Here is a 15,332-nt window from a genome sequence, read left to right on the forward strand (position 1 = left end):
GGGAGTGGAGAAGAGTCCAACACTCAGGGCTGCCATCATATAGGAACAGAAACTTGGTTCCTTGGTTCACTGAATGAGACAAGGAGAGAGGCGCCTCTGGGTGTAGATTTGTGACAATTTTAATTAGCACTTCAGAAAATGGCACCTAACATTTGGAAAGTGTTTCACAGGCACAGAAAAAGAGGTCCCAGAAAGGAGGGGGGGGGGGGGGGGGTCATCGGCAGACGATCTAATCCTGTGATCCCTTCATGGAAGAGCGCTTTTGCTCACTGTACACTGCTATATGGGAAGCCAGCTGTGTTGGAGGAAAACTGAAAGCGATACATTAAGAGCAGATGGTGAGGAGGCAAGGGAGGATAACGTCACCGGTATGCAACGCGTTTCATGAACATGCGCGCTGCAGATGACAGGGCAGCCACGATCCTTTGTCAGGATTGAAAAAGGGGCGCGGCTGCCATGTCATCCGCAACACACATGCTTGTGAAACGCAACGCATACCAGTGACGTCATCCTCCCTTGCCTCCTCACCATCTGCTCTTCATGCCTCGCTTTCTGTTTTCCTCCAACACAGTTGGCTTCCCATACAGCAGTGTACAGTGAGCAAAAGCGCGCTCCCATGAAGGGATCACAGGATTAGATCTGCCGATGACCCCCTCCCCTTGCTGGAACCTCTTTTTCTGTACCTGTGAAACACTTCCCAAATGTGAGTTGCCATTTTCTGACGTACTAATCAAAATTGTCACAAATCTACACCCAGAGGCGCCTCTCTCCTTGTATCTATCAGAAGATGGGTACACTGAGGTCATAAAGGGATGGACATGGTCAGCAACAACACTCGGGTAGGCTGTGGCGTGTAACCGCTTCAGCCCTGGAAGATTTTACCCCCTTTTGCGATTTGGCACTGCGTTGCTTTAACTGACAATTGCGTGGTCGTGCGATGTGGCACCAAAAATTTACGTCCTTTTTTCCCCACAAATAGAGCTTTCTTTTGTTGGCATTTGATCTCCTCTGTGGTTTTTATTCTTTGCACTGTAAACAAAAACATAGCGACAATTTAACCACCTCGCGCCCGCCCTATAGCCGAATGACGGCCGTAGAGCAGGCGCGTTCGTCCGGGAGGCCATCCAAAGCGTGATCGGCGTGTCCAATGGGAGATGATCTCATATGTAAACATATGAGATCATCTCTCAGCGCCGCTCTCCCTCCTCACACAGACAGTGTGAGAGGGGAGAGATGAACGGCTGCAGCGGCAGCCGTTCTGCCTGGAGTTGATAAAAAAAAAAGTAAAAAAAAAAAAAGTGCCATCCTCCCCCAGCAGTGCCATCCGCCCCAGTGCCATCCACCCCAGTGCCATCCACCCCAGTGCTACCTGCCCCCAGTGCCATCCACCCCAGTGCTACCTGCCCCCAGTGCCATCCACCCCAGTGCTACCTGCCCCCAGTGCCACCTTCCCCCAGTGCCACCTGTTGTCAGTGCCATTTGTCCCCAGTGCCATCTGTCATCAGTGCCACGTATAAGTGCCATCTGTCATCAGTGCCATCTGTCATCAGTGCCACGTATTAGTGCCATCTGTCATCAGTGCCACGTATCAGTGCCATTTGTCATCAGTGCCACCTGTCAGTGTCACGTGCCATCTGTTGTCAGTGTCACGTGTCATCAATGCCACTTATCAGTGCCGTCTGTCATCAGTGTCACGCGTCATCGGTGCCATGTATTAGTGCCATCTGTCATCGGTGGCACGTATTAGTGCCACGTATTAGTGCCATCTGTCATCGGTGCCACGTATTAGTGCCACGTATAAGTGCCACGTGTCATCAGTGTCACATATTAGTGCCATCTGTCATCAGTGCCACATATTAGTGCCATCTGTCATCAGTGCCACGTGTCATCAGTGCCACGTATAAGTGTCATCATTGCCACGTATCAGTGCCATCTGTCATCAGTGTCACGTGTCATTGTCCTGGTGCTTCAAAAGTGTAATAAATAGTCAACAAGTTAGATGTGTAATTTATGTTCCTAGAACACATGATGGCGCTACCTGCATGTTGGGCCTCTCTATGTGGCCAGGCTGTGAAAAAGTCCCACACATGTGGTATTGTAATACTCAGGAGGAGTAGCAGAATTTTTGGGGGGGTGTCATTTGTGGTATACACATGCCACGTGAGAGAAATAACCTATTACAATGACAATTTTGTGGAGAAAAAAAAAAGAAAAATCTCAATTTTGCGAAGAATTGTGGGAAAAAAATGACAACATCAAAAAACTCACTATGCCTCTTACTAAATACCTTGGAATGTCTACTTTCCAAAAAGGGGTCATTTGGGGGGTATTTGTACTTTCCTGACTTGTTCGGGTCACAAGAAGCGAGATAGGCCACCAGTACATCAGATGTGATCAATTTTGTGCGATTCGCACCACAGCTTGTAGATTCTCTAACTTTCACAAAGACCAAATAATATCCACTAATTTGGGTTATTTTTACCAAAGATATGTAGCAGTATAAATTGTGGCCAAAATTTATGAAGAAAAATTTATAATTTGCATAATTCTGTCACAGAAACAAAGAAATATGCGGTTTTTTTCAAAATTGTCGGTCTTTTTTCATTTATAGCGCAAAAAATAAAAACCCCAGAGGTGATCAAATACCACCAAAAAAATTGGTCTGGGCAGGAAGGGTGTTTAAGTGCCCAGTAAGCAAGTGGTTAAAAAAAAAAACATTATTTTTTCCTTTTTTTTGCTATAATAAATATTCTTAAAAAGTATATAAACATTTTTTTTTTCCCTCAGTTAGGCTGGATTCACACCTATGCATTTTTAGTGCTTTTTGAATTTTGCAGATTTGCACTACAGAACGTGTTCCATAGGACACCATGTTAAATGCACTGCAGTGCAAATCTGCAAAATTCAAAAAGCACTAAAAATGCATACGTGTGAATCCAGACTAACTGAGGAAAAAAAAATATGCCTATATGTATTCTTCTACATACATGGTAAAAAAAAAAAAAAAAAACGCAATAAGCGTATATTGATTGGTTTGCGGAAAAGTTATAGTGTCTACAAAATAGTGGATAGTTTTATGGCATTTTTTATTTTAAATTTTTTTTATATTAGTAATGACGGCGATCTGCAATTTTTATTGGGACTGTGACATTATGGCAGACAGATCGGACACTTTTGAGACTATTTTGGGACCATTTACATTTATACAGCGATCAGTGCTATAAAAATGCATTGATTACTGTGTAAATGACACTGGCAGTGAAGGGGTTAACCACTAGGGGCAGTGAAGGGGTTGAATGTGTCCTAGGGAGTGATTCTAACTGTGAGGGGGCTGGGCTTCAACACACAGGAAGGTGATCACAGCTCTCGATGACAGAGAGCAGTGAAGGTATCGCTGAGCTCCTGAACAGATTGAGGTGCAAGCTGGTGGTGTTGGATGGACCAAAACATAATGTCCCAGAGGTATTTTATTGGATTTAGGTCAGACGAGTGTGTAGGCCATTCAATAGTATGAATTACTTCATCCTCCAGGAACTGGTTGCATGCTCTCGTCCAGGGGTCAAGTCCTGGGGAAAAAAGTGTGGGAACTCCCACCCAAGATCCACTCCCCCACCAAAGAAAAAAAAATGATACGCTCATATGCACGAACACTTCAAAAGTGGTATTTTTCATCCAATTTTCGTATTGTGTGTATGAAGCTTAACTGTTACTACATAAAAAAACAAAAATCCTCAATAAACATAAATACGGTAATTCTCTAAATAATCAGCATTCATTCAATTGTGCTTCCATGCAAATGTGAACATCATGTTCTGATCTTTATTGGGGAATTTTATTTTGTATATAGAGTGTTTATGTGGTGAGTTTACACTTTTCATTGGACAGAGTTTGGATAACACAGGGTTAAAAGGAAAGGTCATAAATGAACTGCACATTATCTGGACAGAATGCTTGGGGAGATAGTGATGTGTTCCTGCTTAGGAGATGTATGTTAGCTTGGGGAGCTGCAAACTCTGCAGGGCTCCAACACACGCTTGCTGCTATTCCAACCCTTCACATATTTCCACATAAACTTCCCTCCTGGCATTAAACTTTGCCAGGTATTGTGTTATTGTTACCACCCCAAACTGATGTTCCTCCCTCAGCTCACCTCTCACCCTGCATATCCTGTGAGCAGAATAGCTGTGCTCCTCCTCTGGGTTCTCTCATCATATGGCACTGAAGATAGAGGAGGGGGGGATTCAGCGGGACACACAGAGCAAGTATGCAGGAGACTGGGAGGGGATGAGGAGACAGAAAATCAGGAGGGGCTGGCAGGGAGGAGCGCATCAGGAGAGGTCTGACTAAATACAATCTCTTAGCAGTAGGGACCTGATCTACCCGTCAGCTAGCTGTGATTGACAGGTAGATTGATGAGGAAGCTGTCATGGGGCCCCCTACTGGCAATACATGAATGGTCAGTCCACCCCTGGTGTGCACCACTTACTATTGTGAGCTGTGTCGACGGCTGCTGGTGTAGCACCTGCCACAAAGCTTGCATACTTCAATGTCTTGCAGGATGCAGCTTCTAATGGGAACTGAGTTCCTGTTGTGGAAAAAGTACAGGAACTCCGTTCCCATGCGTTCCCACAGGACTTGAGCCCTGCTCTCGTCACGTTGTGCACCAGGAGTAATCCAGGACACACTACACCAGCATAGGGTCTGACAATGGGTCCAAGGATTTCATTCCAATACCTAATGGCAGTTCATTGATATGCCTCCCCAGACCATCACTGACCCACCATCAAACCGGTCGATGATCGATGTTACAAAACAAAAAATATGTAGGTGCAGATCTCTGTCATGTCACTAGGCAGAATGGGGAAATGCTTTGTGTACAAAAGCATCTCCCCGTTCTTCCTCTCCATGACACGATCGCAGGCACCCGGCGGACATCGAGTCTGCGGGCCCCAGAGACTGCGGCAGGCGCACGCCTGCGACACAAAACAAGAAGCAGCGCACAATGGGCATAGCACAAAAACGTATTAGTCTTTAAATAAGTAACAACACAGCTTCTTAAAGGGGACGTACATGTTACACCCTTTTGCCTACCAGTGCCATTCTGCCATGTAAATCTGCGTGCGCTGGTCAGCAAGCAATTAAACGATGCTCAGTTGGTACTAAGGGGCCCAAAGTGTGCCAAGAAAATATCCCCCACACCATTACACCACCAACAGCCTGAACAGTTAATACAAGGCAGGATGGATCCATACTTTCATGTTGTTTACGCCAAATTCTGACCCTACATCTGAATGTCACAGCTGAAATTGAGACTCATCAGACCAGGCAATGTTTTTCCAATCTTCTATTGTCCAATTTTAAAGAGCATGTGCAAATTGTAGCCTCAGATTCCTCTTCTTAACTGACAGGAGTGGCACCCGGTGTGCTCTTCTGCTGCTGTAGCCCATCTGCTTGAAGGTTCGATGTGTTATGCGTTCAGAGATGGTATTCTGCATACCTTGAATATTTGAGTTATTGTTGCCTTTCTATAATCTCAAACCTGTCTGCCCATTCTGCTCTGACCTCTGACATTAACAAGGCATTTTCCTCCACACAACTGCCGCTCACTGGATATTTTTTTCGAACTATTTTCTGTAAACGTTAAAGATGGTTGTGTGTGAAAATCCCAGTAGATCAGCAGTTTTTAAAATACTCAGACCAGCCCGTCTGGCACCAACAACCATGCTACGTTCAAAGTCATTTAAATCCCTTTTCTTCCCCATTCTGCCTTGAAAAAGTATTCATAGCCACTGAAATTTTCCATGTTTTGTGATGTCACAACAAAAACCATAAATGTATTTTATTGGGATTTTATGTGATAGACCAACACAAAGTGGCACATAATTGTGAAGTGGAAGGAAAAATTATAAATATGGCGTGCATTTGTATTCAGGCCCCCTGAGTCAATAAGTATTAGAAGCACCTTTCGCTGCAATTACAGCTGCAAGTCTTTTTGGGGATGTCTCTACCAGCTTTGCACATCTAGAGAGTGATATTTTTGCCCATTCTTCTTTACAAAATAGCCCAAGCTCTGTCAGATTGGATGGAGAGCTTCTGTGAACAGCAATTTTCAAGTATTGCCACAGATTCGCAATTGGATTTAGGTCTGGACTTTGGCTGGGCCATTCTAACACATGAATATGCTTTGATCTAAACCATTTCATTGTAGCTCTGGCTGTATGTTTAGGGTTGTTGCCCTGCTGGAAGGTGACCCTCCGCCCCAGTCACAAGTCTTTTGTAGACTCTAACAGGTTTTCCTCTAATATTGCCCTGTTACTGTATTTAGCTTCATCCATCTTCCCATGAACTCTGACCAGCTTCTCTGTCCCTGCTGAAGAAAAATATTCCCACAACATGATGCTACCACCACGTTTCACTGTGGGGCTGGTGTGTTCAGGGTGATGTGCAGTGTTGTTTTTCTGACACACATATGCCGCGTACAGACGATCGAACATTCCGACAACAAAATTTTGGATTTATTTCTGACAGATGTTGACTCAAACTTGTTTTGCATACAAACGGTCGCACAAATGTTGTTGGAAATGCCAAGCGTCAAGAACGTGGTGACGTACAACATGTACGACGAGCCAAGAAAAATGACGTTCAATAGCCAGTGCGGCTCTTCTGCTTGATTCTGAGCATGCGTGGAATTTTGTGCGTCAGAATTGTGTACACATGATCGGAAAATTTACTACAACGCAATGTCGGAAAATTTGAGAACCAGCTCTTAAATTTTGTTTGTTGGAAATTCCGACAAAAATGTCCAATGGAGCCTACATGTGGTCGGAATTTCCGACAACAAGCTCACATCGAACACATGTTGTCGGAAATTCCAACCATGTGTACGTGGAAAAGCAAAAGTGTTTTGCTTTTAGGCCAGAAAGTTCAATTTTGGTCTCATCTGACCAGAGCACCTTCTTCCACATGTTTGCTGTGTCCCCCACATGGCTTCTTGCAAACTGCAAACTGAACTTCCTATGGCTTTGTTTCAACAACAAAGGAAAATGTGTATGCAAATCTAGACAATATTGTGATAATGCCCACCATGTGAAAAACTGACAGGAATGTGGTAAAAAACAATAAAGTCTAGTAAAAATGGACAATGTCTGTAGGATAATATTTGTAGGACGGTGGACATCAATGAAGGTGAACAGGTAAGGGAATCTTGTGAGGAGACTGCCATCAATTATCTGAAGGCTTACCAGAAAGATGGGACTTGAAGGGGCATATACCTCTAAAGTCAAACAGGCTTGGGTGATAAACACCATTGATGATGTGGAACCAGCGACAATCCGGATGGCCTTGGTCACACCAAACTTAGTACGGTATAGGTCACCAGTATGTGTTCAAACATACATCAAAGTATGGTACAGACGATGCAGAGGATGCCCAGGGAAGTTAAAATCATCCCACACAGTAAAACCAAAATGACAAAAAAGGTTCCACATAATGGAACAAGATTCCCTTACCTGTTGACCTTCATTGATGTCCACTGTCCTACAAATATTATCCTATGGACATTGTCCATTTTTACTAGACTTTTTGGACTTTTACCACATTCCTGTCAGTTTTTCACGTGGTGGACATTATTACTATATTGTCTAGATTTGCAAACACATTTTCCTTTGTATTATTGTGTGCACTTCATGTATATTTTTTCTTTTGGTTTATTGCTGTTTGTCTTTGGCTATGCTTCTTCTTGCCAATTTTCCATTAAGGCCAGATTTGTGGAGTGCACGACTAATGCCACGTACACACGACTGGACTTTCTGTCAGAAAAGGTTTGACCAAATCATTCCGTCGGATATTCCAATCATGTGTGGGCTTCATCTGACTTTTTTATTCAAAAATTTAGACGGATCCAGAAATAGAGCATGTTTCAAATCTTTCCGATGGAATCAATTTCTATCGGGAAAACTATTCGTCTGTATACTGGTCCGACGGACCAAATACGACACAAGGGCCGCTATTGGCTACTGGCTATTGAACTTCCTTTTCTAGTCCCGCATACGTCATTGCGTTCGAAACGAAAAGACTTTGGTGTGATCGTGTGTGGGCAAGTCCATTCGGTTGGAAGTCTGTCGGAACTCCGTCGGGAAGACCGTCGGACCTTTCCTGTCGGAAAGTCCGGTCATGTGTACGCTGCATAATAGTTGTCCTGTGGACAAGTTCTCCCACCTGAGCTGTGGATCTCTGCAGCTCCTCCAGAGTTACCATAGGCCTCTTGGTTGCTTCTTCTGATTAATGCTCTCCTTGCCTGGCCTGTCAGTTTAGGTAGACTGCCATGGTTGAACTGGATGGACTGGTGTCTTTATTTAACCTTACTTACTAACTATGTAACTATGTCTTGGTAGGTTTGCAGTTGTGCCATACTCTTTCCATTTAAGTCTGATGGATTGAACAATGCTCCGTGAGATGTTCAAAGCTGGGTATATTTTTTTTATAACATAATCCTGATTTAAACTTCTCCACGACTTTATCCCTGACCTGTCTGGTGTTTTCCTTGGCCTTCATGATGCTTTTTGTTCACTAAGGTTCTCTAATAAACCTCTGATCGCTTCACAGAACAGCTGTATTTATACTGAGATTACATTACACACAGGTGGACTCAATTTAATAATTAAGGGACTTCTGAAGGCAATTGGTTTCACTAGATTTTAGTTAGGGGTATCAGAGTAAAGGGGGCTGAATACAAATGCACTCCAAACTTTTCAGATATTTATTTGTAAACAACATTTAAAATCATTTATCATTTTCCTTCCACTTTACAATTATGTGCCACTTTGTGTTGGTTTATCACATAAAATCTCAATAAAATACATTTATGTTTTTGGCTGTAACATGACAAAATGTGGAAAATTTCAAGGGGTATGTATACTTTTTTTTAAGGCACTGTATATAAACGTGTATATATCCCTTTCCCGCCGAGCGTACGCAGATCTGCATACTCGGCTTCCGGGGGGTATTCCCGGGATGATGCCCGCACCTGCAGGCATCATCCCGGTACCGTTTTGTTCAGCGGGCGATTGGCTTTCCAGCCATAACAACCGATGCGGCTAAAAGCCGCTCGGCTGTTATGCCGGAGGAGCGGGAGGGGACGTCCCCCCCTCCCGCCGCCTCCCGCCGCTGTTACCGGTGCTCCCGCTCGATCGGGAGCACCGATTCTTGCTGCGATGCCTCCGGCCGCTGGGGAGGAACTGGAACGAAGCCGTAATCGGCTTCGTTCCAGTCTCCTCATAGTAAACACAGAAGCGACGTCATGACGTTACTTCCCGTTTACTCGGCTGCCAATGGCGCCGGTTTTAAAAAAATATCCGGTATTCAGAATCGCCGTTTTCGGCGATCTGAATACACTGAAGTGTAAAGGAGGGGTGGGGGGTCTTTTAGACCCCCGATCCCTCCATAAAGAGTACCTGTCACCACCTATTACTGTCACAAGGGATGTTTACATTCCTTGTGACAGCAATAAAAGTGATCAAAATTTTTTTTTTTATTTTAAACAATTTAGTAATTTTAAAATAAATAAAATAAATTAAAAAAAAAAAAAAATTTTTTAAAGCGCCCGCCGTCCCCGCGAGCTCGCAAAGAAAACGCATACGGAAGTCGCGCCCGCGTATGTAAACGGTGTTCAAATCACACATGTGAGGTATCGCCGCGATCGTCAGAGCGAGAGCAATAATTCTAGCACTAGACCTCCTCTGTAACGCTAACCTAGTAACCGTAAAAAATGTTTAAAGCGTCGCCTATTGAGATTATTAGGTACCGTACTTTGTCGTCAATCCACAAGTGCGTGCAATTATAAAGTGTGACATGTTTGGTATCTATTTACTCGGCGTAACATTATCTTTCACATTATGCAAAAAAAATGGGATCATTTTACTGTTTTGTTTTTTTTTAATTCATGAAAGTGTACCTTTTCCCAAAAAGTTGCATTTAAAACACCGCTGCGCAAATACCGTGTGACATAAAATATTGCAACAATCGCCGTTTTATTCTCTAGAGTCTCTGTTAAAAAAATATATATAATGTTTGGGGGTTCCAAGTAATTTTCTAGTAGAAAATATGGATTTTAACTTGTAAACACCAAATTCCAAAAATAGGCTTAGTCATGAAAGGGTTATAAAATCACTTTTACATGTACTCAGGCTGTGTTTGCATGCAGCTAAAATTTAATTGAGTGTATTTTACAGAAAATGTTGATCTGATGAACAGTAGTGCAAATATTGTATGATGTAAAAAACTGCACATACTGCCATTTTTTCTACAGGGTCTCTGCTTTCAGAAAATATATAATATTTGGAGGTTATATATAATATGTTGGGGTTTGAAGTGCATTTCCCTGCACATGTGCATTTTTGTATGTGTGCACAAAATGGAAAAAAATAAATGGTTCTGGTGGTGAAACGGTTATTTACACTTTCATTTTTATTGAAAGGGGCAATTATCTATGCATGGAGTATAGGAAGGAGTTATGGTAAGAATGATTTAGCTGTGGTTCACATGTGGAATGCCCTATTACATTAAATGGTAATGTCAAAATCAATAACATAATCTAAAAATAAACTGAATGCTTTTCTTAGTATTAATGGTATCTACGGATGTAGAGTATAGTGTTTTAGATATTTAACCTGGGAAATTGATTTGACTGCCTCTAAGAGTCTGGGAGAATTTTTCCCCGGGGTTGCCCATGGGGTTTTGTATTGCATTTCTCTAAACTACAACATAAAACTGCTTGAGTTTGATCCATTTCTAACAAATGTATGAATGTTTTGTATAAGGTGAAACTCAGAGACTGGAGACAGTGTGGTTATCTGGGATATGTCAGAATGAGAAGAATGAAGCTGTAAGCAGTAAACTGGACATTGATAACATGGCTGGAGTCTTCTACATGCTGTTGGTTGCTATGGGTTTAAGCCTGTTGGTCTTCTCATGGGAACACCTTGTGTACTGGAGGATGAGACACTGTGTACCCAGACCTTGTGTGGAGCAGAGCCTGCTTGGAATCAGTCGGGTAAGCCTGAAAAAAATTGAACAGTTTTCAAAGAAGGTATTTTTATGTTTTTTTTTAATGTACAGTGTTTTTGTATACATACAGTATATTCTCTTTTTATTTATTATGTTCAGCACAATTTCAACAAAATTTTATAAAATATTGTTGTAGTTCCCATGTGGTTGAACAAAGTCTGCTGACCACAGTGCGTAGTAGCTCAGGTTGAAATTTACAAGCATAGCTGAATTATTAAATACAGTCGAGGAACAAACCAGAGGTCGGTAACGAGTAGTAGTGGAGATAAGAACAGTTGCAAGTACACAAAGGAGCAAGATATCGGCTGACCACAGTGCGTAGTAGCTCAGGTTGAAATTTACAAGCATAGCTGAATTATTAAATACAGTCGAGGAACAAACCAGAGGTCGGTAACGAGTAGTAGTGGAGATAAGAACAGCTGCAAGTACACAAAGGAGCAAGATATCGGCTGGAACGAGCACAGTAATCTGGCAAAAAGGAAGTTCAAAGGCATGGCTTAAATAGCAAACGTGTTGAAGGAACAAGGTGTTCAAGGTTCACTGAAACAAGGTACAAGATTATATAAGGGTCTAGACAAGATGCTGTCCAACATCTCAGGTGGCTCCGTAAGGAGAGCTACTGCCAGACACAGCAGAGGTCGTGGGATCAGATCCTGGTCTTGATAGAGAAAAAACTTTTCACAACTTTGTGGAAGAGGCAGAGTCACAAGATACTGTAGAAAACATGTTAGTAGAAATTACATTTTTTAAATGCAGAATTTTTTTTCTGAAATTGTAAGTTCAAAATATTGCATGCAAAGCTGGAATTGCATCCCCAATTGTAGAGTATAGGACACAGCTTTGATATTCATAGACCCTGGGTTATAGGCTGGTAACTTCAGGTGATTGGACATTGACAAAGCTTTTGAGGACATACCATCTGGGCATCCCCCTATAACCATAACCCACTCCATCAGGACTCACCAAGTCCTCCGTTTTTTGCTAATGCCCCAGTAGAAGCAGTGTATCCCAATCTGTGCAACCTTTGTATAACATAAAAACTTAAAAAAGTGACGAAAAAAAAAGACCAAGTGGTCGATTGAGCCTGACGCTTTTTTAAAAATATATATACAGTATGTTTTTTTTTGGTTACCTTCTTTGTCTGAGAATAGATTTATGTTTGTCCCAAGCATGTTTGAATCCACTTTCTGTTGACTGACTCAGTACCTATCCTTTTCCAAGCATCAACTACTTTTTCTGTAAAATAATACTTTCGAAGATTAGTTTTGAACTTTCCTCCAGTTAGTTTGAGGTTATGTTCCCATGGTCTTGATCTTGGCTTCATATTGAAAATACTGCTCTCCTGAACCTTATTCACCCCTTTGAACACCGAACCGGGGGGTGTTCGCTCATCCCTACTCTCCAGTATCTTCACAACTATGGAAGTTAAACTAACAGGTCTATTGTTACTTGGTAAAGACTTTGATCCCTTTTTAAATATACACGTAGACACCACATTGGCCTTACACCAATCCAGTGGATTATTCTAGTCATTAAAGTGGTTGTAAACCCTTTAGAACCACTTTTTGCTACAGGTAAACCTATAATAAGGCTTACCTGTAACTACCCCAGATATTTCCTAAACCTGCACTATTTAGGAGATATCCCCTGTATCAGCATGTGCCGACATCATCGACACATGTGCACTAAAGCAATGGCACATTCGTGCAGTTGCTTCAGCTAGTGTGCCATTACCGGCCACTCCTGCAAGCATGCGCAGGAGTGAGGTTATCGCAGCTCTGGCCAATCACAGTACCGGAGCCTTCGATACCCGGAAGTACCGCTGCGAGGGTTTCGATCTAAGGTAAGTATTTCATAATGCTATGCATACTAGCTCATTATGCCTTTGCAGTTTTTTGTTTTTGTTTTGTTAGTGGATTTACAACCACTTTAAAGAGTCCCTAAAATCAATTTTGAGCCATAGTGGATTATTTGGGGCAGTGTCACAATGTTTCATCCCTCCCACAAACTATACCATATGGCATATTGATAGCATAAAATATTGATAAAGCAAAACAAAGCACAGATTGCAAGGTATGCATGCATGCACTTTTAACTTTCAGTTTCAGAGTGTTTGCATTAAAAAAGGTACTTTAAATGAAAAAAAAAATTAGTTGTGTTCAGTGCTGACTGTAAACTGACATATTAGTTCTGGGTGGCTTTGGGTAGCAAAAATAATTCATTCAACATAATTCTCATTATCTGTTTTTTTTTGTTTGTTTCTTAGGGTATATATAGTTGTTTTCGAGGTGTTCAGAGTCCATCTCATGGCCCCGCTTGTCCTGAGCCTGATGTAACAGGAACTCCGGTACCCGTCAATGTTTTAAGGGTTCTGCAGACGGCCAAGGATCTTGTTTCCTCCTCTGCTGTTGGTGGGTCCCTGGAGACTGCATCACATGCACTACGTACTTGGAGACAAAGAAGTGAGAGTTTGCAAGCTGTCTTCTCTGTGCAGGGTCCACAGCAACAATCACAGGCCAATTCATCCCCTCATTATGCTGTCACTTCAAAACCGATAGTAACTGTAGCCCCCTCGAACAATATATCCCTTGTTTCTCCTACTCTCCGAACAACCCAAGTTCCATGCTCACCAAGAGAAGAAACAGATCCCAAGCCTTCAATTATAAATACTTGTCTTAGTCCAGATACTATGCCACCAATGGCTATCACTACCCTTAATGAAAGTGTCCGGAGAACAGAGCCTGGTGCTGCAAGTGGAAACTGTGAAACATCCCCTCTTTTGGCATGCAAGAGATGGGAACTATTGGAAAGAGCGCCTGCTACATCCACAACAGCAGTTCCTCACTGTAGTTCTTGGTGTCATTCCCCTATCCCCAGCCAACCAAGACGACATATCTTGCTATATGATTCATTTAACAAAAAAGACTGGAGGCTACACCAACACTGTGGGTGCCCATCGTACTGTTCCCTCCCTCATAGCAATCAAGTATGCTTTGTATGCAGCAGTAGTCCTCCTTTTGAACAAAAAGGGAGAAAATGGCTTAGCCCAGTTCACTGTAAACCCTCCCAACAGGAAGCGTGCTTTGCTAGCCCAATCTCTACATGTGCCAAGCCAGCCACGCTAAGCCACAGAGACCATCATACTGCTTACAGCGTAGCATCTGTAGGGAGAACTGTTTGTCACAGCAAGACAAGAAGTAGAAGGAAGCCTACTCCTTTTCCTTTAGGGACATTTCCAACTGAAAGATCAAGAACACATCATCCAACTGAAACATGGAAGAGAATTAGCAGGGAATCAGAAGTGTAAAACTGGAATAAAATGGGTGTTCTTATGAAAAATGGCAATAAGGACTTTACCAGTTTTAATGGATGCAATAATGGATGCTGCTGAAGCTCAGGTACAGGTGGCACAAACACTGTATATCTGTTCAAAAAAATTAAGCAACATTATCAATGGTATTGATATAATTTCAACATTGATACCCTGTCACTTATCAAATTTGCCTATTAAAGATGTATTAATGCTATTTACAAAGTGGTATATTCTATCCAATATGTTTTCAAATATTAAACTATATGTATTCCCCTGCATTCACCCCAGTGTGTTTTTGAAATATGCAGTGTTTTTTTTTTTTGTCTGTTTTTTTTTTTTTAGGTTGCCCCCGGGTCCTGCTTGTCCACAAAAAATATATTTTACTGAGATGATTTTGTGTTTCATCTGATAGTTTAGCAGCAATAACTCAATGCAATGACCTGAGAACTGCACATAGGAGATCACAAAAATACACAATATTCTGGTTTTATCCAGTAATGTTTACAAAATGCCTGCCCTAAATAAAATGCCTTCATGTCATTGAGTATTCCTTATTATTGTACAAATAATGTGTATACGTATTTTTATGTCGTTTCGTAAGAATGCAGCAAATTGTCTGGTGTGGAAATGTATCCATGAACATTGGATAATTATCTTCTGATACCTGTGATTGTGCGATATCTGGGCCTTAATGGGTTACATGTGCTTGAAGTGATGCGTGAAGAAGCTATTGTTGTATGTCTATGTTGTGTGAAATAGACTATTTGGCAGTTACCTAATACCCAACTGCCATCGTATAATTATTCCAGTTTTAGAACTCACACTGCTCTACTCTACTGCTCACAAAACCACCATATACATTATATGGTATTTGATGTTGTTGGATGAGATTATTATAAACCGACCTCCAGATGGATATAAAATATACAGATAAATTCAGCTCTGTGATCATTAG

The 15,332-nt window shown here is 42.0% G+C and overlaps 1 protein-coding gene across 1 annotated transcript in view; it reads left to right on the forward strand.

The window, feature by feature from the left end:
* The window catches only part of GRIN2C (glutamate ionotropic receptor NMDA type subunit 2C), a 306,773-nt gene extending 291,872 nt beyond the window's left edge, over positions 1 to 14,901 (forward strand). The window contains exons 12-13 of the mRNA XM_077459635.1: positions 10,818 to 11,050; positions 13,331 to 14,901. Coding sequence (XP_077315761.1) covers positions 10,818 to 11,050; positions 13,331 to 14,371 — 1,274 coding nt within the window. The 3' untranslated portion in view covers positions 14,372 to 14,901. The remainder of the gene's footprint in view (positions 1 to 10,817; positions 11,051 to 13,330) is intronic.
* Positions 14,902 to 15,332: the final 431 nt, after the last annotated feature.

Source organism: Lithobates pipiens, unplaced genomic scaffold (assembly GCF_037356315.1).
Source record: "Lithobates pipiens isolate NorthernLeopardFrog02 unplaced genomic scaffold, aLitPip1_a1.2 Scaffold_28, whole genome shotgun sequence".
NCBI classification, from domain to species: Eukaryota; Metazoa; Chordata; class Amphibia; order Anura; family Ranidae; genus Lithobates; species Lithobates pipiens.